The sequence below is a fragment of the Chrysemys picta genome, chromosome 1, assembly GCF_011386835.1.
Source record: "Chrysemys picta bellii isolate R12L10 chromosome 1, ASM1138683v2, whole genome shotgun sequence".
In the NCBI taxonomy this organism is placed as follows: Eukaryota; Metazoa; Chordata; order Testudines; family Emydidae; genus Chrysemys; species Chrysemys picta.
The window spans coordinates 197,320,220-197,345,395 of record NC_088791.1 but is presented as its reverse complement, the minus strand read 5'-3'; the positions used below and the strand labels follow the sequence as shown (position 1 = coordinate 197,345,395).

At 40.9% G+C, this 25,176-nt stretch overlaps 1 protein-coding gene across 1 annotated transcript; it reads right to left on the bottom strand.

Moving 5' to 3' along the window:
• On the bottom strand, window positions 1-25,176 carry LOC101942955 (interferon-induced GTP-binding protein Mx1-like). The gene is made up of 14 exons (XM_065577612.1): window positions 24,854-25,176; window positions 21,205-21,965; window positions 19,258-19,450; window positions 17,188-17,325; window positions 15,744-15,898; window positions 13,942-14,080; window positions 13,257-13,455; window positions 12,340-12,418; window positions 11,265-11,387; window positions 8,190-8,331; window positions 6,094-6,252; window positions 5,601-5,677; window positions 3,439-3,690; window positions 1-945 (listed from the first exon to the last, which is right to left on the bottom strand). Exons 2-14 carry the CDS (start codon window positions 21,862-21,864, stop codon window positions 712-714), a joined length of 2,550 nt encoding a protein of 849 aa, XP_065433684.1. The 5' UTR covers window positions 21,865-21,965; window positions 24,854-25,176; the 3' UTR covers window positions 1-711.

Genomic DNA, 25,176 nt, shown 5'->3' with positions numbered 1-25,176 from the left:
TTAGTCTCAACTCATTATTTATTGAGCCACATTAAGATTAGTTTCTTTGCCAGTGATTGGGCCAGGACATCAGGTGTCAAACACATACACAGGATCTCAGTCCAGCATCTAATAACTTTATATCCTCGCACGACACTTGCAAAGTGACATTTACCTTTGTTTTTTTTTAATATGTACCATACTTCCAAAATGTTAAAATAGACTAACTAGTTTCCATGGCTAAAATAAAGCATGTGAAAGAACACAACAAAAAAAAGTGAGTAGGAAAGCACACATTTAAAATATACTTACACTTTTTTGTTCAGTCTCTCACTGCAATATGGTTTAATTCATTTGCCTACTGAAGGTTGTATGGTCTGTACCAGAGAGCTCATGTCCTCACTTGTTAAAATGAACACATTCAGAATGTTTCCCAGTAGCAACATAATTACAAGGAAGCATAGGAAATTCATAATGCTATACATTAAACTACCTAAAACAAGACTTTAAAAATGAAATTATGAAATGGTTCACAGATGAACATGTGACATATACATAACTGATGATGTTAAAGCAATTATGTGATTTAGCTAAACTTTGACCTAGTTCCTTCAGTTTTTAAGGCCACTGTAGACAGATGCACAATTTCTAAAGGGTTATACAAAGCTCTGATTATAGATCTTTTCAGTACCAAGAATTGACATTTGAAACAGACTGTTTAAAGTAGAGAGGCTACAGCACAGAAGATTTCATTAAGCGAAGGCGAGCTTGCGTGAGACGATAAATTCGTCCACTCAGAAAATGCCTCTGATCGGCAGCATCTTTCCGTTCCTGAAGAAAGAAGCTCAATTTTTCTTTTTCTTGTAAAACTTGCAGCATTGAATTCTGTAATTTATCTCCAAAGTCCTGAAGGATGTAGAATTGGATGATCAGAGGAATTTGGTTGGAGAGACGTTTACCTGCACTCTGAAAACAGAAGATGGTTATAAAACATTACTATCAAAGAGAGAACATGGGAAGGGCTCTCTAGTGAAAGTCAGTAAGAAGCTATAACATTCTGTGTCAAGCGATTGTTCCTGTGAGTATATTCATGAATTCGTCTGTAAATGGTTCAGAGAGCTGAGATGCAACTTTTCCTTTTTAATCCCATTTGAAAACATGAATGAGACGCACTGCTAATTTCAACCATAAGTATTCTCAGGAGCATAAACACAAGGCAGACAAGTCACTGCTGACTACCTGTATAACCTAAATAATGCTGACATTTGCCAGCAGGGGGCCATCCACTAAATAATACTATTGTAAAGTACAAGCTCAGAAACTCCTTCCACAGAAGCCATAGCGTGTGGCTGACCTGCTTCTACTGCTGAGGGTAGTAATGGAGTGGCTCATAAGTAATTACATAGGACTGACAAAAACCTAATGTACTATCTCGAATTTCAAATCTTAGGATTCTAGTTTGAATCCCTTTAACATTATCAACCCGTCTGGCTCAAGCAGTCAAATGGGCACAGCCCAAAGTCAACTCCCAGTATCCAGAACTTTTTTTGGCATGTCTACTAGTCCTGTGAAGTACAGGGCTGCCTTAGTGCTATGCCCTAGCCTTAACAGATGTCATCGTGGGGATTTGATCACTTATTTAGAACCATGAAAGCTAATTGTATTTTACTGAGCTAGTTCCCTCTTAATCTAACAAATGAGAGTACAACAGAGGCAGCGATTTATAATTCAGACAAGCTATTCAAGATGACTGACTAGTAGAGGGAACTTAAATGAAGGACACTTTTGTGAGAAATCTCAGTCTATTGCCCAACATTTCTCCTTTCAAATCATCAAGCTGAGGGTAAAATTGTCAAGAGTATTTAGGTGCTTAAATCTCCTTTTCAAAAGTGACACACCTAGGAACCTAATTCTCATATAAAATCAATGGCACTTAACTGCATGGGGTCTCTTGAAAAATTTGCTGAGTGTCTAATGGCTCTTTGCTGCAGATTCACTGCTCTAGTGTTATTTAACCTATTGCCAAGTGAAGCACTTTAGGACACCACAAGTCTGTGTGAGATGATATAAAAGCAAGTTCTCTTTTGCCTTTTCACCCTACCTCATAACATCTACTAATAAAATAACCACTTCTAATAACTGACATAAAATGCAGGGGCGGCTCTATGTTTTTTGCCGCCCCAAGCACGGCAATCCGGCGGCCTTTGGCGGCTGGTCACGCGGATTTGGCGGTGTTTCTGTGGGTGATCTGCCGATTGTGCGCCTACCTGCCGCCGAATTGCCGCTGAAGCCGCGGGACCGGCGGACCTCCCGCAGGCATGCCGCCGAAGGCTGCCTGAGTCTGCTGCCCTCATGGCGACCGGCACACTGCCCCCCGTGGCTAGCCGCCCCAGGCACGCCCTTGCTGCGCTGGTGCCTGGAACTGCCCCTGATAATATGTTTGTTCTCTCCATGAGAACAAAATGGAAAGTAAGGCCTGCTTGTTCAATAGCTGCCTCTAGTTTTATGGATGTACTGATTTGTATCGCCAGATGCATCCATTTTGTGCCATTGCACCTGCATTTTGGTGGTGATGCATTGCTATAGACCAGGCTGAGGCTAAAGAACTTAGAGCAGGAAAAGCAATCAAAAGGCAGATGCAGCATGCATAGGCGCCGACTTCCCCACTTTCCTGTGGGTGCTCGACCTCCCCTCTGCCCCTGGCCCTACCCCCACTCCACCCCTTCCATAAGGCCCCGCCCCTGCCCCACCTCTTCCCACCCTTGCCCTGCCCCCATTTCAACCCCTTCCCCAAAGTCCCCACCCCAACTCTGCCCCCTCCCTGCCCCTATTCCAACTCCTTCCACAAATCCCCGCCCCGGCCCCGTTTCTTCCCCTGAGTGTGCCACGTTCCCACTTCTCCCCTTCCCTCCCAGAGCTTGCTAATGCTGCCAGACAGCTGTTTGGTGGTGGCTGGGTGGGAAGTTGGGTAGGCGGAGGAGCAGGGACGCGACCTGCTCAGGGGCGGAGGAGGAGGAGCAGGAGGTGGTGGGGCAAGGGGTGTGGGGTGAGGGGAGCTTGGCTGCCAGTGGGTGCAGAGCACCCACTAATGTTTGCCTGTGGTTGCTCCAGCCCTGGAGCACCCTCGGAGTCAGCGCCTATGGCAGCATGATGAAGCAAGCCTCTGTTATACACTCAACCTGTAACTATACCTACATAACAATTCTGTACATTGATACTGTACTGTACATGCCTTTCACATCACGTCTAAATTTGCCCATAGACATTTTGCATCGGCTGTTCAAAATTCCAGTTAATACAAAAAGATGTTAGCTATGGACATCAAGGGGGGGGATTATATGCCTTATAAATGTTACCAGTGTTTTCTTAAATTAAAAACTGCAAAGGGAACGGGATTAGTACATGCTGCAGTATTTGGAATGGAATAAAAACTGCTGTGGTAGGAATCCATAAACTCACATTGAAGTATGCCTCCAGGTGATAAGTCATATCCTTAACGGCAGGGTGGTTCTGGACAGTTCCAAAATTGAAACTCAAGGAGGCTGGGTTCAGACTGTTGGCTGCTTCCTTTGGTGTTTCTTTCCTGATAACTTTTAAGTCTTGTCTGTAAACATTGTCCTGGCAGTATACAAGCTGCTCCATTTTAAAATGGATTCTGATAATTGTTTCAGCTTCCTCTGATTGTTTCTTGCTAATGTCTTCAATTCTGTCCTGTGAAGGGGGAGAAAGGGGGGGAAGAAAACTATCAAAATCCACTAAGCAACAGGTGGTACAGGTGAGTACAGGACCAGCCCCCTGTGACAGGTAACATGTGACATGGTGTCACAGGGTTCCCATGAGCACACGGTAAGAGCCAGATTCTGGCTCCTTGTCACCTGGTGCATGGGGGCAGGAGAGGCCACATTGCCTTGTGCCCCCATTACACTTGTGGACAGGAAAAGACAAAAGCCTGCCACTTGAGTTCCCTGAGAACAAAATCCACACCTTTGGCCACGCCCAACCAGCCAATCTTCAGCCAGGCACTGAGCATCTAATAGTTCAGCTATAGCAACCCCTCCTCTCTGGCCTTCCAGATTCCTTACCCTTTCAATCCACCCAAAACTTTAGTGGGAAAATCATCTACCTCTCCTCAGTGCTACAATTACATTCAACCCTTCTTAAAATCCTTTCACAGGATCCACATTGCCTCCCGAGCCAAATTCAGCTTTGTTCTCAGCTTCAAGGACTTCCACAAGGTAGTGCCTTCCTTCTTCCCCATCTGCTCTTGTCTCCCTCTAATCTCCCTGCCCTCTGCTTTGCTCAGACAAAGTCACTTACCTAATTGCTGCCTGATTTTTCAAAGCTGTTGAGCCCCTGCATCTCCCAGAGATTTCAAAATGACTTTTGAAAATTAGGCCATAAATGTCTCTATCTTGTGTATGCCTCTGGGCCTTCTTTCAGGCAGTTCTCTGTGAGTGGCAGCCCTTTCCTGACTGTCCATTTGTGGCTTCCAAACTCTGTCTCAAAGTCTTTTCTCAAAGCTTAGTTCTTCAGTGACCATAATCACATTAAAAAGGAAAAAGAAAAAAAAAAGAAAAAAAAAAGAGATTCCCCCCCACATGATATATATAAATCTCCTAAGCAGCCCCATCATCATATTGTCTTTGGCCTTTCCACTCCCTGTGGTATTGTTTTCTGTTCCTGGCTTAACACAGGCACTGCAAAGACTTATACGCATGCTTGACTTTAAGTAGTCCCATTTAACTCTCTGGGAGTACTTACATGCTTAAGTCCCTGCAGGAATGAAATCTGAGATTGTAAACTCTTTGGGGCAGGGACTCAATCTTTGTTGTGTGCAGTGCTATGCACATATATAGTGTAAAGTATAGTGCAATCCATTCAAGAAACTGGGAAATGTACAGTTTATAGCAATGACAATGTTAGTGGATGATGTAACAAACCTTAATTTCTCCTGTGTATAAAAATTTCCATTTATTTACAGTTTCTCTGTTACCTTATTGCACAACATATTCATAAAGGTGCAGGAATCTCCACAAGTTGCTTAAAGGTACAACAATTAAATAAGTGACTGATCAAGAGTGAAGGAGTAACATGTAGTTCTATATACAATACATTATGCCATTGAGTATTGCTTGTCTTATATCAGGTTACATAAAATCATAGAAGTGTCAGATTAGAAGGGACCTCAAGAGGTCATCTAGTCCAATCCTCTGCACTCAAGGCAGGACTACACAATAATTAGACCATTCTTAACGGATCTTTGTGTAACCTGTTCTAAAAACCTCAGAAGATGGAGATTCCACACCTTCCCTTGACAATATTTTCCAGTGCTTAACTACCTTGACAGTTAGGAAGTTTTTCCTAATGTTTAACCTAAACCTCCCTTGCTGCAATTAAAGCCCATTGCTTTCTGCCCTGTCCTGGGAGGTTAAGGAGAACAATTTTTCATCTTTGCCCTTGTAACAACCTTTTATGTACTTGAAAACTTCTGATGTCCTCCCTCAGTCTTCTCTTCTCCAAACTAAACAAACCCAATTTTATCAAGCTTCCCTCATAGGACATGTTTTCCAGACTTTTAATAATTTTTGTTGCTCTTCTCTGGACAGCATGTGGTGTCTCACCTTAGCAGCTCTGTTAAGATTTTGAAAATCCTCAAAATGATCTTTGGCAACGTCTGTGAAAGATTTTCGGACAATTTCTGTGGGGAGAAAAGAGACAAAAAATAAAGGACTGAGCTACTGGTAGTACAAGTTTTATGAAAACTGGTCGTTCTCCATATCTATCCAAAGGACACTGTCATTGAGTTATGCCTCATCTATTCAATTTTTAATCCCTCCTGGTCATATCTATGATGATTTTTTTATTTTCCTATCGTGGTCCATTTCTAACTTTTTCAGAAATAATGTCCATTTAGGAATTTTGTACTGTCAAAGTCTGAATACCGGGCATAGAGGTTTGAGGTCTAAAGATCAGTCTCATGGCTTGAAACTGGTTTGATTCAGATTCATTTTCCCCTGCCTGAAGCAGCCAAGATACAGCTCTTGCCATGTCAACCAAAATCTAGACAAAACAATATTTCTGAAGCTTGGGATAAACTTAGTAAATGAAACTCACCAATTACTTTCTTCAGCATCTCAATAGCTGGTTTTTCTAGTGCCATGACTCTCTGTCTTACAATGGCCTCAAATGTCTTGTAACTGGTAAACCCTGGGAGCTCTCTTCCACGATACTGTTCTTCAAATCTACACACTTCATGTTGTATAGTTTTTCTATCTATAATATTAAAACAACAGCACTATTTTAATATAACAAATCTAATGAATTTATAAAGACAATTATGGATTTAAAGTGGAAGTTTAGTTCTTTGTTCTGAAGACACTTTTAACTGGAAGAACTAATACACTGCTCATCATTTAAGTAAGTTCATTTTTGTAGAATTGAGCCAAAATATGCCGTTACTACTTTTAAGAATGAACTGTTTCACTCATTGAGATGACCATATAAACTAATGGAAACAGGAACATGGGCCAGTATTCTGATCCAGTACAGCAACCCCCATCAGTCTGATACCCTCTCAGCAGTGGCCAATACATGATGCTTTAGAGGAAGATGTAAAACAATTTGACAGCCACATATAAGGAAGTCTAATCTAAACTTCCTGGAACACTCAAACAACATCGTCACTAAAACATTGTTAACATTGAAGAAATTTGCCACCCTAAATAATATTGTTCCTCTTTGACTGATACATGTGTACCTCACATCTACATTTACTAGTGCTTTAAAGGTGTCAAATCTTGACTTATTGTGGATAGATATAGGAATTGTAGCATAATCATGCATGACTGGAGGCAGGAAGTACACAGGTAACGCTGCATTCAGTTTTTAAGGACCATTCCTCTCAGAAACTCCAAGAGATTTCAAATACTTATGGGTTTATAGTAAAACACTACAAAAAAAAATTGTGGTGTAGTTTCTGTCAAATAGATTGGAGTTTGAGAGGCAAAACTTTAGAAGGATGGTGTATAGGGGTTTGTAAAATTAATCAGTCAACCAGAAAAACATCTTCCAATGTACTTTACAATAGAGAGCCCAAAAGCCTGCATAATTTAATAAAAGTCCTGACCGTTCCACTTATCTGCTATTTTTAATATTTATTCCAGCTCTCTAATGATCTGCAGCTAGAACTGTTAGATTAACATACCTTGCAATGACGTCAGCTATATAAACAATAATACCTGCCTCATACACAGTTCTTTTCGTGGGTAGATCTCAAATTACTTTCTAAAGAAAGGCAGAAGTATCATTATCTCCATTTTACATGCAATGCAGATGCACCTCCCATTCACACACACAAGTGCTTCAATTGATTCTCAAAGGGAGTAAGTAACATCATAAAGAAACTAGTTTTTACTGGCTTTCTCCTCTTCTCTTTTCCCTGTGTTTGTGTTCACCTGCTATCTCCTCTTTCCATCTGTTTTCCTACTTTTTTCACTCACCTAATACCTTTAGATTAACTGGCTCTGGGTATGTGGTGGGATAGGACAGATTAGACAATAGAAAACACCTGTGTCTAAATGTAGTTGCCCCTCAGTGACATGTACCCTACATACATTTTGTAACAATTCATTTAGAATTACATTTAGCAATGTTTATGTAGACATGCACGGGCAGCTAAAAACATATAGCAATAGGTACTGCTCGACAGAAATATGTGCTTCATGTTCGCCAAAAGGAAGAATTAATGGGTATTCTGAGAGGTTTAGAAATGTTTTAGCTGATGTTAAAGTTCAATTTCTGTGAGACATTCTTCTCCTTTTAGATCTGGATTCAGTAAGCAATTAGCCGACTGGGTTAACTGGGAAACATGGGTGTTCTTTTGGTGGTTATTTTATTACTCATAAATTGCTAGACTTTAAATCATAGACTTTTAAAAATCTTTTTAATATAAGTTATTCAAAGAATCAAGGGCATATTATCAGCTGATGAAATTGTCCTTGCATCATTGACTTCAATGGAAATGGAGGGAATCCATTGATTTCAATGGAGCTATGTGAGTTCACACCAGCTGGGGATCTTGGTAGATAAATTCTCATCACTTCAAGTTTTTAATTTCATTAACATGATCTATTAGCTGTATTACAACTTCAGTCCAAATAAGTGAAGTTGAGTATTTCGTAGCAGCTTCACAGGCAAGCCCCTGTACTTACCAGTCAATGCACTGTCATCAAGTATCTTCCCCCATTTTTGAAACTCTGTGCGGATTTTTGTAAACAGTCTAATTTCATTTTCAAACAACTTTTCTTCTCCCACCGCTGAACTCACGATGTCTTGATTAAACAGTTTGATTTTCTGTAATGAGATTTAGAAAAACCACTCTGAGTTCTGTAAAGGCAGCATAGCTAAGCAAGAGTGAACTTGATTCTATTTTCTTTCAGAATCAAGGCAATCTTTTATTAAATTCCCATCAGTTAGATTTATGCAGAGCCAATGAAGATTGGTGGAGTTACACAGGTATCAATGCTGAGGGCCTATTTTTTTTCTGCAGAACCTATATTACTGGGAGGACATTCAAAAAGAAAAGTATCCAGATTGACTTGCAGATCTCAGGTTGAGACTGCAGCCTGGCAGTTAGAAAAAACAACCACCATCTTATATTTGTAAACTGAGGACATGTGTTATGGAAATCATTGAGACGTATAATGTCATATTGACCAAGTTCTGTCCAGCGTTGAACTGCTTTACAAGTCAATGGGATTTGTGCTGCTAACTCACGTTGGTGCTTTTGAAAATCCCAACCTAAATCTTAATTCACCTCCTTTGTCCCTTTCTCTTTACCCTAAAAGCTGATCTAACATCAGCCAAGATTTCCAGAAATGGTGCCTATAACTGGCTCCTAAATCCAGATTCAGGCACCTATAGAAGTGGCCTGATTTTCGTGGCAGTGGGTGGGTGCCCAGCATTTTTGAAAATCAGACCATTTGTTTGGGTGCCTATATTTGGCTTGAGGTACCTAATTTTAAACACCTACTTTTGAAAAAGTTGTTCTTTTTTTCTTTTCTTTTTTGTTTTAAATTTACTGCTCCTGACAGCCTTTGAGTCTGAAGTTGTCTAGTTATCAGCCAGGACAGCAGATGTACGAGCGTCTCCACCAGCATTCTGTCCATGTGCCTCAGCCCTGTTCTGGAGGGGTAGTTCCTTCTCCATGCTCATTTAGTCCTTGGTTTTCTTTGCTGAGAGAGCTAGCAATCAGTATGGACTGTGAGGTTTCTTTTTTCCTTACTGTGGCCACTTGTCCCCTGAGAACTGCTGAGACCACCAACTCATTTCGTACAGACCACTGATCAGCCATCATAGCAATTAGCAGTAACGATTTTTCAGAGCGAGCAATAGAGCCCGATGACAATAGTGAGGCTGGGTAGAAGCTGCCATACATTATCCTACTTTTGTTAGTTTCATTTTTCACACAGAGAGATGTGGTTTTGTTGGGGGCCAACTAGATATGTGGATATGAAGATTAAAACTTTTGAGTAAATGTAGTAATCTCAGCTTCCCCTATCCTGAGTTGTCCTGAAACTTATGTGACCAAAGACCTTGGCTTTCTCAGGAGCTCACGGTCTGTATTATTTCTTCTGAATATTATGTCACCTGGTTTCCCTGTTCCATTTTGTATTGCTGCCTACTTGAAATCAAGCGCTGCAGTGGGTGGTGCCTTTTTTTATGTCCACTGCCCCGCTTTGCCCCAGGCCCCCTGAATCCTCTGGGTGGCCCTGTCAAAGACTCTAACTGAGACTCGGGTGAACTCAACCTAAGCTTTTGGGAACTCTCAGTTCCTTCTTCATACTGTTTGTGTGGGGACTGAACTGTTCAGATTTTAAGTTGTTTTCATTATTTATGTTAATGTAAAACTGTGAAGATAATGCCTGTGGATTATAAAATAGCCATGTTAGGCTGTAAAAGTTAAATTACTGTTATTTGTTTCTTTCTCATAAGATTTTATAAAGTTGTTACTTAAATTAATTTCTTTGGGGATTTGAATGTGGGGAGGTTGACCCTGTGCAATCCTTGCTGAAAATCCTTAGAGACTGAATTCTGGGTCTCCAGCTACTTTTCTATGGGAGTTGGGTTTTTTAGGCACTGGAGAACGGCAATGAAGTGAACTCGAGCTCGCTCAAAGGTTCTGTTAAGAAGTTTTGTTTTGCCAAAGCAGCGACCTCACAGACTATATCAAAGGGAGGGACTTCAAGTGACAGGGGGGAGGTGACCCTGAGAGTGTCTGTAAAACAGCTGACAGGCTGAGAGGTCTCATTCAGAGGCAGAAGAAGCTTGTTGCAAGCAGTGTAGACTGGTTCTCCCAACTCAGAGATGGGGAAAAAGTTAGATCTGCCTGAGCTGTGGACAGAGCAGTTAAGCTTGGGTATGCTGCTGGAGCCTGAGCTGCACCCCACAGGGAAAGGCAGTAGCAACAACTGGGAGCTACAGGGAGGGGGCCGCTGCTTTCTGGGATGGGGTGGGGAGGAGAGACTGAGGGTAAGTGGGGGAGCCTTCCTCGCTGGGGAGGCATGACTTAAGCTGTTCCGGGGATGGCCGAACCTTTAAATTGTGCTCCCCCCACTATCAGCACTTATGGGTCGTCTCTGCTGTCTCCCTGCAAACATATGGTAACACGTAATCCCAGAGGAGAACTTTGGCAGGGCCCAAGATCAGCTGGACCTGCTATGTAGTACGGTTCGCAGCCAGGGAGGTGTAACATAGAGACCCAGTCAGAGAGTGATTGGATCACAGCATCCCACCCCAAAGAGAAGTGGAGGCACAGGCCTGCATCCTGATGGGAGTGCACTTGCGAGACTGGAAGAAGGTCTTTGTGAGAGCAGCCTGTACAGGGACAGTGGGAACAGCCATTCACCATAGCAGGTCTCATAGACTTTAAGGCCAGAAAGGATCGTCGTGATCATCTAGTCTGACTTCCTAGACATTGCAGGCCACCAAATCTCACCAACCCACACCAGTAATAGACCCATAACCTCTGGATGGGGTTCATAGTAAAGAGATAGGTGGAAGAGCTTCGTCAAACTGGACACCATGAGCCAAGCACATCCATGGTTTAAATCCAGGGATGTACTTAGGCTTATGTGTGTTGTAAGCAATGAAAGCCCTACAAAGTGTTGATGGCAGAAATGAATTTGTTCCCTTTGAAATTCCTGAGCTTATCAAAATCAGGAAAGTTTAGTAATTGTTCAGCTCTCTTTGCTGTGCCACACAACCAAATACATATTTATACTTGCATCTATTAGGAAAAACAACTTCTCGTCTTCTGCTTTTGGTGTGCCTTTGCCATATTTGAGTAACTCTTGAGTTGCTTTTTGGAGTTGAATGTTTATTTGCTCTTCTAAAGCGGGCAAAGATTTCTAGGGGAGAAAAAACAACAATATTTGTACAGTTTGGACAATTCCATTCTTTGAAAGAAATAGAACATTTCAGAGTGTGATATGGAGATTTATGAATCTTGCACTGCCCTTAAAAGTCCAGGTATGCTCTGTAGTCTAAACTAACACTGCCTGTACTGAGAAAAAAATGGGGAAGGTTTAAAGAGTGTTGTTCTTCGGTGCTTCTCTTACATTAAAAAAAAAGCAGTGTTGCTTTGCTGGTCTAGTACAGCATCCTATTTAGAGGACCAGTGCATCTCAGGAACCTTTCCATTATTATTAACCAGTTGTTTATAAAAAGCACACATAGTATCTAAAATATTTCATATTTACTGTATCTAAATTATTCAGGCTTCCAAAAGTTGACAATTATGATAATAGTTCGCTCTAGTTAGCACTATTCATCCATAGATCTCAAAGTGCTTTACAAAGGAAAGCAAGTATCAGAATCCCTACTTTAAAGACAGGAACATTGAGTCACGGAGAGATTACGTGATTTGCCCATGGTTAAACAATAGGTTAGCAGCAAAGCTGAGAATAGAATACTGGTCAGCTGACTATCACTGGGTAAAATTTTTCAATGAATGATTTATTTACCTGAAAAATGAAGTTTCAGTCGACCTGATAGTTTCAGCTGGGGAAGACCTGGACTTTTCCAATTTACTGACAAATTCCAAACATTATTGGAACCAAGCTGAGTAATTCCCCTGGTTGGCAGCTGAACTGAAAAATCAATTATCTGCCCAGCTCTACACCTGACTGCCAAGCCAAGGCTCAGTATAGTGGACCATATACTTCCAGATTGCCATCAGGCGGGGTAATTAAAGGCTATTCATAGAAATAATTTTTACGGGCTCAGTCCTCCAAAACTGCAGGATCGGATCCTATTTTTTTTAAATGGTTACTCATGTAAAGTGTTTCTTTGTTAGCTTACATTAATGTGTTCCACAAGCTCAGTTGTAAGTTTCTCTGCCAAAATGGGGATAGTAGCCTTGTTTTCATCTAGAAGAACTCTGAAACAGAATAAAGAATACAAATATAGACTCGCATTTGCCAAACAAGAGAGCAGTGTCTTCCCTAGTTCTGCAACACAAAGCAGGTAAATACAGTTTCTTCAGATCAAGCAGGGGAATGCTAGTGAAGGTGCAGCTGTAGCCTCACTACATCCTGCCAAATCTGCTTTTGTGCAAGATTAGATTTGAAATGATGAGCTGTTTGCTGAACAGACTGAGAACAGAAAAAGGTTCAGATCCATAACTTCAGAAAAAGATCATGAGATGAGAATATCCACATTAATTGTTGTATTATAAGAACGTATGTACAGCTATATATGGTAGGGATACTCATTCAGAACCACTTTCGGGTTCAAAAATTCTCTTTATGCATGAAACGCTGAAGAGCAATAGTTTGTGGAGGACAGCGTTCTCCTGACACAGACCATATCTTTCCTGTGAGTTTCCCCATTCTTTCCAGTGGATAGAACAATATGCATTAATGCCCGAGCCAACAAAGCACTTTAAAGCCCGCGCTTAACTTGATTCCTTTGGGACTACTTTAGTGTTTAATGGTCACCATGTTTAAAAAAAAAAAATTGGATCAGGGCTTAAATCAAACTTGAATCTGAAAAGAAGTTGAGTTTAAGTTGAGAAGTTATTTGACATGTAAATTCTTTCTTACATTTTGGAAAACACTACCACACAGACAATGCAAACAAACAAAAGCCCCACCCCAAGCTAAATTTGAGGATAATTCTCATTGTGGACCTAATCCAAATCCGATGGGAGTCAGCAGGAATCTTTCCATTGACCTCAATGGACTTTGGATCAGGCCCTTTAACTGTTTGAAAACTACCTGAAGTGTTCATGCTGCTCAAAGAATGCTCTCTCCTTCTGGATTGCAGAGGCCAGGGTGAGCTTGTCATGAATATCTTGCTGCCCACGACATTTAACAATCATATAACCCTTCCTTAGGTGGATGACAAGGTTTTGTACGATATCGACAACCGATGACTCAGTTCCTCTGTCCACCAAATCTGGTTTTGTTAGGATCCCTGGGAAGTAATATGATGAGAAGATTAGACAAGCACAGAAATTAATGATGGGAAAGATCTATTGGGGGTATCTAGTCACCCAATGCAGGTCTGTTCCCTGTAACATATGCTAAAGTGACTTCTCCAGCGGTGCTGTAAGTTCCCCCCCCACCCCAAGCTCTCTCTCTTCCCTTCACCTTTTTCAGGAACACCTCAGGGATATCAAATTAATAGCAGAGCTCTTACAATATTAACTTTTAATCTTTTCAGTTTTCAAGATATTTGTAGGCATAGTATCAATGGCAGTAGGGCCCCAAATTAAGCTGTCCCTTTAGATATTGGTTCCCTTTTATTGGTGTGCAAAATTCATGTTATTTCATACTGGTTGTTTTTCCCTCATAGCAGGTAATTCTTTCCAGGGTTGGGGCAGAATGGGAAGAATATTAGAATGCCATGAAAAATGATCTACCTTCCCCACATTTCCATTTTTTTAAACGTATGTCTCACCTAACGTTCTCTCTCCATCAGGGTCTACCTCTTGAGCCATTTTAAGTGCCTCTGTTGTTGCGATATCCACATTACTTGGCACCACTACCAAATTTATAGTCTCTTGCTTGGCAATAAATTTTTTAATTAGCTTCTTGATCTGTAATAAAATATGGTAAGAAAGAAATGCAGTAAAGTTTGATGTGACAAATGCCATTGGATGCCAGGCTCCTCATCACCTGACTAGGTGGAATGTCATATACACGATGGATACAATCATACAATAGAAGCTAATGTGCCAATTTCAGCGGCTGAATTCAGCCTGATTATCTAAAGGCAATCCAAATGTGTAACATGCCCCAGAACAGACTGCTATTATATTGACCTTGGGAAATTATCATAAAAATTTACTAGGCCAGGTACACAATCTATTTGATGAATATGCTAATGATATTTTACCTGCATTAGAGACAACCAAATTCTATTGTCTAAATGCACAGCTAAGAAAAAAAATCAAGTTGGATTATATTGACACGTCAAGATCAGATAAAATGTAGAGCTAAATACATCCATCTCAAAAGTGTACCTATCAAAATAAAGCAAAATGTCTTGTCTTTGCCTTTCAATGAGAGATTCGTAAAAAGTAAATAAAACTGACATGAAATTTGGCTGTTTCCCCCGCCACGTTTGAATCCCAAACTAGCAGAGTTTCTCATGGTTTTGTGTTGTATTGCCAAATGTTCACACAGCTCTACTTATACTGAATTCATGTAACTATTATCCTATCTGAGTTTCCATAAATCTTCCCTTGTCTTCTATATTTCCCTTCAACACCATTTTCTGTCATATTCAAAAAGTAAGATGCTATATCTCCCTTATTTTGCCACTGGAGAACGTGGGCCATTCAGGACAATTGACATGTGCAGCTGGTGTCAGACCAACCATTTTACTGTGGATAAAATGAGTAGAGTTGTACAAATTACTATAGTAATTTCATCGCAAAATAAAGTGATTGTTTTCTTGCATTCTGGCTGGATAAGGGACATGGTTATCTTTGACATGGTTACAATGTGTTGCCCAAACCCTTCTCATTTAATCAACATTTGCTGACATTTGTCAAGTCCTGCACCTCTCATTACAATTTATTATTTACATGTATCGTGGGGGAGGTACTAATACACATATCTACTATACATCACCATCCACCCCTCAAGCTCCTGCTAACACTAGGGCAGTGGTCTCCAACCTTTTAACGCCTAAGATCACTTTTTGAATTTAAGGGCAACCCAGGATCTGCCCTGCCTCTTCCCCGAGGGCCCGGCCTGACCCCAAAGCCCTGCCCCACTCACTCCATCCCCCCGCTCCATTGCTCGCTCTCACCACCCTCACTCGCTTTCACCAGAGTGGGGTAGGGTGTTGGGGTTCGGGAGGGGGTGCAAGTTCCTGCTGGGGCCGAGGGGTTCACAATGTGGGAGGGGACTTTGGGCTGAGCCTGGGGCAGGGGGTTGAGGTATAGGAGGGGGTGAGAGGTGCAAGCTCTGGGAGGGAGTTTGAGTGTTGGAGAGTGCTCCAGACTGGGACAGAGTGTTGTGGTGCAGGAGGGGGTATAAGATGCGGGCTCTGGGAGGGGGCTCTGGGTTGGGGCATAGTGTTGCGGTGCTAGTGGATTACCCTGACAGGCTGTGTGTGGTCCGTGGGCCGCAGGTTGCCCACCACTGGTCTAGATCCTCCAGCAAAACCTTCTGTGTAAGACAATTTGTGCATTAGATCTCTACTAATGTAACTTAACTGTTTCCTAGCTCAGAACATGTATTTTGCATTACCTGTTCTCCAATGTCTTGTGGCTGATTCCCTACAGCCACCCTAGCAATCCCTGGAAGATCAATCAATGTCAGATCTGGAACATTCGGAGAGCTAATTTCGAGGGAAATTAATTCCTGGCTAATGCCCACTCCTTCACCAGCTATTGCATTCTGGGCTATAAAGGAGGAAAGGGAAAGACAAGAAAAACAAATTTTAGAAACTCCTTGTGGGAATTTCAGATTAGAACATATCAGAACTGGAAAGCTCCTGTTGCCCCCTGGGATTTTTTTTTTTTAAGAAAGGCATTTTGGGATCCAACCCTGCCCACACAAAATCCAATGGAAATCAATGGGGCATGATTGGACTCCTTTTCGGGATTTGAGCCTTAATAAAAATTGAAGAATACACTGTCTACAAATTAAACTTTCAGAAATCTCAATGTACAAAAATCAAATACATGGAGATGTTTTTATAAAAATAATAATATAGTGCTACAATAAAATACTTAGCATTTACATAATTGGTTCCTCATCTCCAAAATGCTGGACATGTATTAGTTAATCCTTGACAACCTTGCAAGGTAGCAAAGGATTATTATACACATTCTATAAATGGATGCAGTGAGGCAGGGAGATTAAGAGACCTGGCCAAGGTCACATAGCAAATCAGTGGCAGAGCCATGAACTTACTAGAAGGATATTGAGTGCCAGTACTTTGCTTTAACCATCAAACACCACCTCACAGAAGTGTGCAAGTACATACAACTGATTTGTTAATTCAAAATGACATCATTTTTACAGCTGTGTGTTACTGCTATTTCTTGATATCAAAGTAAATAATTTCTCATGAGAAACCTTCAGTCGCATAATTAGCTTATTTGACTTTTATGTCACTTACCTCGCTACCGTACCAATTTTTAAAAAATTATTTCTTGAAAACCTTAGAGAATAAATATACGGTATATGTAAAAACAAACAATGTTATGACCAATAACAATGTAGGTAACTACACAAACTAAGCCAAGGACAATCAAACCTTAAGCTTCAGGTCATAAGCTGATAGCCCTTGGGGTAGGAGAGGTGTTTTCTCCCATTATGTGGAACACTGTACAACTAGCTAGTGTCATGTGAGTACATTACATGTTTTCTTTTTGTCTTCCCCTAGAATGCTAGGTATTCATCAAAGCCAAGTGCAGGATGATGACTTAAATACACTATGGCCTGAGCTGGTCTGAAAACTCCTGGAGCAAATCACTTCTGATGTAAAATGCTGCAACGCCACTAAGATCAGCTGAGGTGTGCTGGTTTATTCCAGCTGTGAATGTGGCTCCCTGTGCTCTTGGCATTCTCAGCAGTCATGATCAGGGTGTTAATTTGGGAAATGTTACGCTGCCTAACAGAAGGGAATAAAGGATAAAAAGGAGGATCTGATGAATTAAATCAGAATGCAATAAATAGCACTTACCTTTTCTTATTTCATTATCCACCGCTGAGGGATGGTGGAGTTCTTCATCTATATCCCGGTAACTAATTTTCCCTTTCCATTCCTGCTGAGGAGCCAGTTTTTTCAGTCTGAGCACTAAGGGACATCTGGTGGTAATACCTGCAGTTGTCCATAAAGAGAGTTAATTCTGTTAACGATCATCCTTGTTACTTTGAATGGGTACAGAGCACACCACAGAATGTAGCTTTTCCCACAGTATGCAGAAGAATGCCCAAAGCGTTTCAGTGTGTTCACACAGCTCACACATTAGGGAATCTCTTAGAGTTGGGAAAACATGCTGGGCATTGGTAGGGCAGTGAGGAAAACTATCATCCATCATTTTTATAGCTGTGTGTTGCTGCTATTTCTTGATATCAAAGTAAATAATTTCTCATGAGAAACCTTCAGTCGCATAATTAGCTTATTTGACTTTTATGTCACTTACATAGCCAAGTGGGTTTGTTAGTATAATGGGAACAGATAAGAGCAGTTAAAGTGTTACTGGGCCTGGTGGGAGTGTAATATACAAGCATACACTTGAAGACTGTAATATACAAGCATACACTTGAAGACTGACACAACTCTTATCTCAAGGCAAGGTCAAGCAACCAGTCGGGAGTGGCAAGGGTGGATTGGGGAGGAAGATAAACACTAAAAGGCCAGAGAAATGCCTGCCCTTGACTGTAGCACATCCTCACTCCTTAGCTCTCCCTTGGGGTACAAAAATGGTTGGATGAAGACTCCAGACCCACGACCTCCCCCAAAATGGAACACGACCATAAATTGTAAGGGGTGAGCATGTATTTCAGGTATACTTATGCCTGCAGAGGAGTGGGAGACAAGACACTGGGAAACAAGGCTCTGCGGCATCAGAGTTATGGTATACATGCTTGCTGGAAACTAACCCAATAAACATTGCATTGCCTGCACTTTGGACTTCTGGTCTTCTGTTTCCTGTATGCGTGACAAGAACCAGGGGAGAGGGTGAAGGGAAAGCCCTCTAACAAACCCTGTTTAGTTTTAATAGATTTTTAAGGCCAGAAAGGACCATTATGACCATTAGTCTGACCTCCTACATAACACAGGCCATAGAATTGCACCCAGTGATTTCTGCATCAGGCCAATATCTTCCTGTCATGCTAGTGCATATCTTTTAGAAAAACGTCCAGTCTTCATTTTCATTTCACAGAACTCTATTGGTTTCAACTCTATTAATCTCCATGGCACTTTCCCTTTGGGAATAGCAGCCAAACTTGACGGATACAAAAAAGGAGGAGACTTCCACTCTGGCCTGCCTCACACCCAGAAGGTGTGAAGGTGAAGCAAGGGTGCTCTGGAAGCACTGTGTTTACCTGCCTTGTCCCTGGCAGTTCTTCTGTTGTTAGACAGAGTAAAGTGGCTCAGAATAACACCTTTTGCAGAGCTTTAACATAGTGTCTTTTGTAAATATCTGGAGTGCAATGCATGTATCTCCAGTTTAGACACTAGCTTCAGCATATGCTGTCAGAAGGTCTTTTGAGTGCCCATACTGCTGCCTCTGCTTGGGTCATGAGAGCTGCAGGCAGGTGTCCTCCTGTGCCAGCACAGGGCTCTCTGGAACAAAGGTTGCTAGTATCTGGCTAAGGAGCAGTTGATTCCCTCCACACAATTACCTCTGATGAATATAAAGGCAACATCGAAACAAAACATCTTGATGTTATTGAATCTAAATGTTTCAGCTGACCCAAAATGATGTTTCCAAAAGTTGCTTTACAATTAAGTCTGAAATATGAGGTTTTATTCCCTTCTGGAATGAAAGCAAATTTCAAAATAGTGTCATTTCCCACAAAAGGGATATTCCAGTTGCCGGACAGTTCTCATCATAACAGCGTTTTCTGTATGATGGGATTGGGAAAATACAAATTCTTTTGGGTTGTGCCAAGGATGAATCTTAACCCAACTTTCAGTGTGCCCAAACTGACATGAAGTACAGAATATCAGATAGAAACATACCACTGTGACTCGGGGAAGAGGCAGATTTCTGAGATGAAAAGCTGAGAGGTAAATTCTTACCACTGCCTCTAGGAAGAGCGACTCCGGACAGGGCTTCTAGAACTGAGCTTTTTCCAGAACTCTGGTCTCCAATCACTGCAATTGCTGGCAAAGCCAGATCCTTTTCTACTCCGAGTGCTCTCAGGGAGTCAATGAGATCAATACAGGGACGGATTTTCTCCTCATATTGGTTGTACAAGGTGTGTACTGTGTTCTGTAAGAATAATGTTACATTTCATTTGAGCTTGTTTCACAGAATCAGGCGAAGTTAAACATTTGTGTGCCATAAATCATGTATATCAGCAGCAAACTATACTTCACCCCACCAGACCACTCGCTTTGTACTGTGAGCTACAAGCCTTCTGTAGTATTCTTGACAAGGTAAACACATTTCTGTAAATTCAGCAAAATTTAGCTAATTTGCACCAATGGCTGAAATATCTATTGCAAATTACTGAATTTTATAAATTAGCAAGTAAGTGAATATGCAATAAGAAAAGCAAGAACAACACCCCATCAAATGTACTTTGTTCAGTTATTTTTGGTAACTGCAGTTTTTTCTTTTATTTATTTATAATGCATCATAATGTGCTAGTTCATGTATATATAGTAAAATAATGAAGGTCTTAGTAATAAGAAACCTCAGTACATTATCCCTATTAAATCGCTGCTGTGTGCTCTGGAGAAATTTACAGTTTGTATGTGAGTCAGAGTGTGCAGAAATAAGTGAGGTTCTGCTGTAATTTCTTTATGGGCTAACAGCTGGCCAATATCCTTTAGATTATTATGTTGATCCTTCCCATACCTCCTCCCTTCCAGGGAAGGTTATTGTGCCCAGGGAAAGAATGAATAGACCTGATTTTTTTAAAAAAGGTGATTACTTTGATGTCACTCATTTCACATATCACTGCTGTGTAATAACACATGAGGACTCCACTTTTATTGAACAAAACTGGCTGTTTATTAGAGCAGTTATTTACAGTGCTGTTCCAACTACATTTTAGCGTCCCTGACTGTGCATACAGACTGACTTCCTGCTGCCTCCACCAAATTCTTCCCTCAGGCAACCTCTCTCCAGGTCTCAGGTATCCGTGTCACTTTGAGAAAACTATTATTTTATGATTTAACAGGTCAGGCAGCTTCCTATCTTAATCTAAAATTTGGTATCTGTGTATGGAGATAAAAAGCTAAATTCTTATCTTCCACTCTGAATTAAGAACACTATTTCAGGAAATAGATATATATTGAAACAAAATACAGAATAGCTGTCTTTAGTGATAAGTAAGACAATACTTATCACCATGGGGAAAATATTTTGCACCCCCTGATCATAATTGCAATGCTTATTATCTAATAACATTATTTAACTGCTTTACTAACTTTAATATAAACTTTTCAAATGTCTATTGTGATTTTCTCAGTGTTAAACATAGAATATTAAATAAGAGTCTTTGTACTTCCATCAATTTCTATTGAAAACACTGGAGCCTCATGTAAAAAAAACCCAAAAAACTCAAATCCCATAATATCTGTTTAAAGTTTCTTAATGTGAATATTCATTAAGATATACATTCTAGGGGAAAGTTGGAGTTAAGCTGTGGCCCTTCTATTTTCTATGCCTAAATTTTTTTACACCTGCAAATGAAATGCAGGGGCAAATCTTAGTAATTACATGACTAAGCACCTGGCCCCAATCCTGGAAATATTTACGAATGTGATTTACAAAGTACTATATGAGTCAAAGGGATTTACACATGTGCATGAAGTTAAACATGTGCGTTAGTGTTTGTGTGTGCAAGTCTGGGCACCAATCCTGCAATCACACACAGAGACAGAACTGTTTTGATCTGTGTCTGCAGACTGTATACGCAGAAGTGAGCCCAGACCGCTGAAAATTCAGCCCTGACAGCAGCTGAACATTAATCTCAGAGTCGTCAGTTTTCACTCAAATGCAAATATGTGACTTGCCTTATTCTGTTGCTCTTGGAAATGATATATTCTCTCTTGCTGTTTCATCTTTTCTTGTTGATATTTCCCAGACTCCGCCCACTGGGCTGCTGCTATGTGTCTCTGAATCATCTCATTCCACTCTGGAGGTGCATTCTGCATGGAAGGGTGTGGCACTGCAGTAGCTCCTTTTGACTCTGTTGGTTGCAGTCTTGTTAAAGCTTCTTTTGACTGTGTTGAGAGTGATCCTGGAAAAACTGCTTTAGTCTGGGCTGGGAAATATCCTGGGAAAGGTTCTTTTGACTGGGCTGGGTGTGATCCTGTAAACGCTGCATTTGACTGCGTTGAGAGCAATCCGGTAAAAACTGTGTTAGTCTGTGCCGGTGCGGGCAATGTTACAAAATTGTCTTCTGACTCTGGCGGGAGGGGTACTGCAAAATCTTCTTCCGACTGAATTGGGAATGAACCCGCAAAAACTGCTTGAGACTGTGTTGACAGCGATGCTGCAAAAGCTGCATTTGACTGTGGAGGGTGTCTTCCTCCAAGGAATACTTGTGATTCTTTGGCCATCAAGTAAGTTCCTGACTGTGCCGGCATCTTACGCAGTGATGGTTTATACATTATTTGCCTGCTTCTTTGCTTCCCAGATGAAGATGCCCAGCAGCTCTGGGACTTGTTCATTAACTGTCACTGAAAAGCAAATGTCTAGTCCAGCAACTCCTCTATATTGCTCTGAAAACAATATGTGGGCTTGAGTGGATTCAGCTCTGCAGTAGTAATAACTATGGAGAAAGTCAAAACCACATTGTTATTGGTTGGGCCAGATCTCTGCTGGAACCGGCTGGTGTCGTTCTTTTCAAACCAATGGATCTATGCTGGTTTGTACCAGCTGAGGTTCTGACCCCTTATTTGTACTGCATCACTGTGCTGAGTTGGTCCAAAAAAAAAAAAAAATGCCAAAGACTTTTAATGGGAGATTTTGAAACATTTTAACGTTTTCCCAAATTTCCCTCAAAAATGCCTTTTTAACAATGATCAGCTCTCAAAAAATTATTTTCAATCATTTTTGTTTTTCGTTTAAAAAAAATCAGAATATTTTGATCAAAGTTTAAAAAAAACCTCGTTTTTCCCCCCACTATAGTTGAAAAACCATTTTTTCATCAATAGAATGTTTTGATGGAAAAAATTGTGAGCAGCTCTACCAGTGTGATGGGGATATGAGCAGAATGCTTCTGCCCCAAGAGTGTCCTATGTAAGGCCCAGATCCTGCAAATACTCACCCCTACACTTAAATTTACTTCGGTGAGTTGGGAGTTTAGCACGTGTGTGTCTACAGGAATGGGGCCTAAATGGACAGTTGGCAAACAGAGGTAAGGAGCACAAACCAACACTCCACTCTCCAGCCATTCTTTTTGTGGAGAGTTTCCATGAGCCTGTGGATTTAGAAAAATGACATTTCATTTTTCAAAAAGGCAAATCTGGCCAACTGGTGGCTGGCTCTTTACAAGTGGGCCACTCCCTTTGCTTAAAAGTAGCCTGTAAAAGAACAAAAAAGGAGTTGTGGCCTTTTTGCTGCATTATATTGTGAAAAGGAGAATTGGAAGTTTACTCTTTTTTTCTTTTCCTGTTTAGTTTTAATGTAGTAAAAATTCAGATCTTGTCTACCCTTTTTTTCCTGGAAGAATGTCTGGAGAAATAGGAGGTTTATGATCTCACAGTTATTAGACTGATTGAGAGAGGCAGTGTTTTTTTTTTTCTTTAATGCAGTTGATTTTAAAATGGAGGGGGTGTTTGTTTTATTAAAAACCTACTTACCTGAGATGCTTGAAAAAAGAGTAAGAAGAAAAATTCTTTAGTGGAAGTATCATAACCCTCATCCCTTTAATTAATGGCCGATCCAGACTTCCGGGTCTTCTAAAACAGTGGTTCTCAAATTAGGGCTGCCACTTGTTCAGGGAAAGCCCCTGGTGGGCCAGGCAGGTTTGTTTACCTGCCGCGTCCGCAGGTTCGGCCGATCGCAGTTCCCAGTGGCCGCGGTTCACCGCTCCAGGTCAATGGGAGCTGCAGGAAGCGGCATGGGCCAAGGGACGTACTGGCCACTGCTTCCTGCAGCCCCCATTGGCCTGGAGCAGCGAACTGCGGCCAGTGGGAGCTGTGATCAGCCGAACCTGCGGACGTGGCAGGTAAACAAACTGGCCCGGCCTGCCAGGGGCTTTCCCTGAACAAGCGGTGGCCCTAGTTTGAGAACCATTGTTCTAAAACAAGCCTAGAGCAAAATGGGGAAGACTAGACTTGACATTAGTTACAGTTCTAATGCATAAACGGGGCAGGAGGAAAAACAAAACAACAGACTTTTTTAAAAAAAAACAACAACAACCAACCATTTAGGGTTTCTTTATACTTCATAAACAAGAAAAAATGGTACATGTCCAATTTTATTTTTAAAGTCACCTTAAATCAACACTTTGCTGGCCTTCAGTCCTGGCCCTGAGGCAGCTAAGCTAGACTGGGTAGCAATCAGTCCCAAAATGCTCCTGAAAACTCCTGTTAATCAGTGGAGATATCTCACCCAAGGAAAAATACATGGTTGAAATAGGGACAATCTTTGGAAATGAAAAAAATAAACAAAAAAATAGAGGAATTTTTTGAAAAAATTGTCATTTTTTAACTAGCTATAGAGCTGGCTGAATTTTTTTCAAATTTTGTGAAAAAATTATATTTTCCAAAAGTATTCCACAATTCTCTCCTCCTCCCCCCACACCTTTTGTTGTTGTTGATAGGACTGCCGGTAATAAAGTCACACGTATTATTTTCCTCCAGAGCAACCTGTATCCCCATTCATCAATACTGTATAATGGTGGATTAATTTTTCCCTTGTGTCATGTATTTATTTCCCAATGTGTCATTAATCCATTCCTAAATATACATTAAATTTTACCCATGATTTTGTTAGTAATTTTTGCATAATCTTAATATGTGAACCTGAATAGAATCCTGCTCACTTTTCCATAGCTGTCTTGGAGCTGTAGTGCTAAAAGAAATAGCCAAAACTCACTTTAGTCACACTACATGCACAGGGGGCCTGACTGTTTAGTAAGAAGGTGCCATTTTCACATACCGCCTTTCCCAAACATAATTTTAATTCAATTTTTGTCCATCTGAAAAGTGGCACAGACTTCTGCCTGCGATATTGTTGTGATTGCCTCTGAATTATTGGCTCTAAACCCCATCCTCTTTGTTATACTTTAATTCCATGCAGCCTCCCACAGGAATGAAAGTCTGACCAGACACAGTGATCACAGCACTGAAAACAATTAGATGGTTATCCAGGCTATTAGGCTGAATTCCCGTAACAACTCCAGCATTCTCAATACACAAACACACACGCACCCCTAAAAATGCACCACACTTCAGCAGTTTAAAATTTTGGCTCCCAAATACATCCTCATAAAGAGGAAACAATCGTATTCATAACAACCTGTATCCGTATGGTAGTAGAGATAATGATAATTTTATAGGGAGAAAGCCTGTGCCCAAAAACTAATTTATTCTTCTCTCTTATTTCAGATATCCTTACAGTGTCTACCAGCCTACCCACATTTAGCTATGAAAATAGATGAATTAAAGAAACACACAAACTTACTGAAAAGAGAAGGAGAAAAATTCCTACCTGCCTTGTACTCAGCCCAACAGGAAACTATATGCATCCGAAGAAGTGGGCTGTAGCCCACAAAAGCTTATGCTCTAATAAATTTGTTAGTCTCTAAGGTGCCACAAGTACTCCTGTACTTTTTGCGGATACCGACTAACACGGCTGCTACTCTGAAACTTATTACCCAATATAGAATTTCCTTCTTTTCTTTATCAACAGCTCCACCCACGATACAAAACAGAAATCAGGAGAAATGAAACCAACGCAAAAGCAAGCCATTAGCATCACAATGAATTGATTTAGCAATTCAATACAATTTCTTTAGCCACTGACTCCACCCA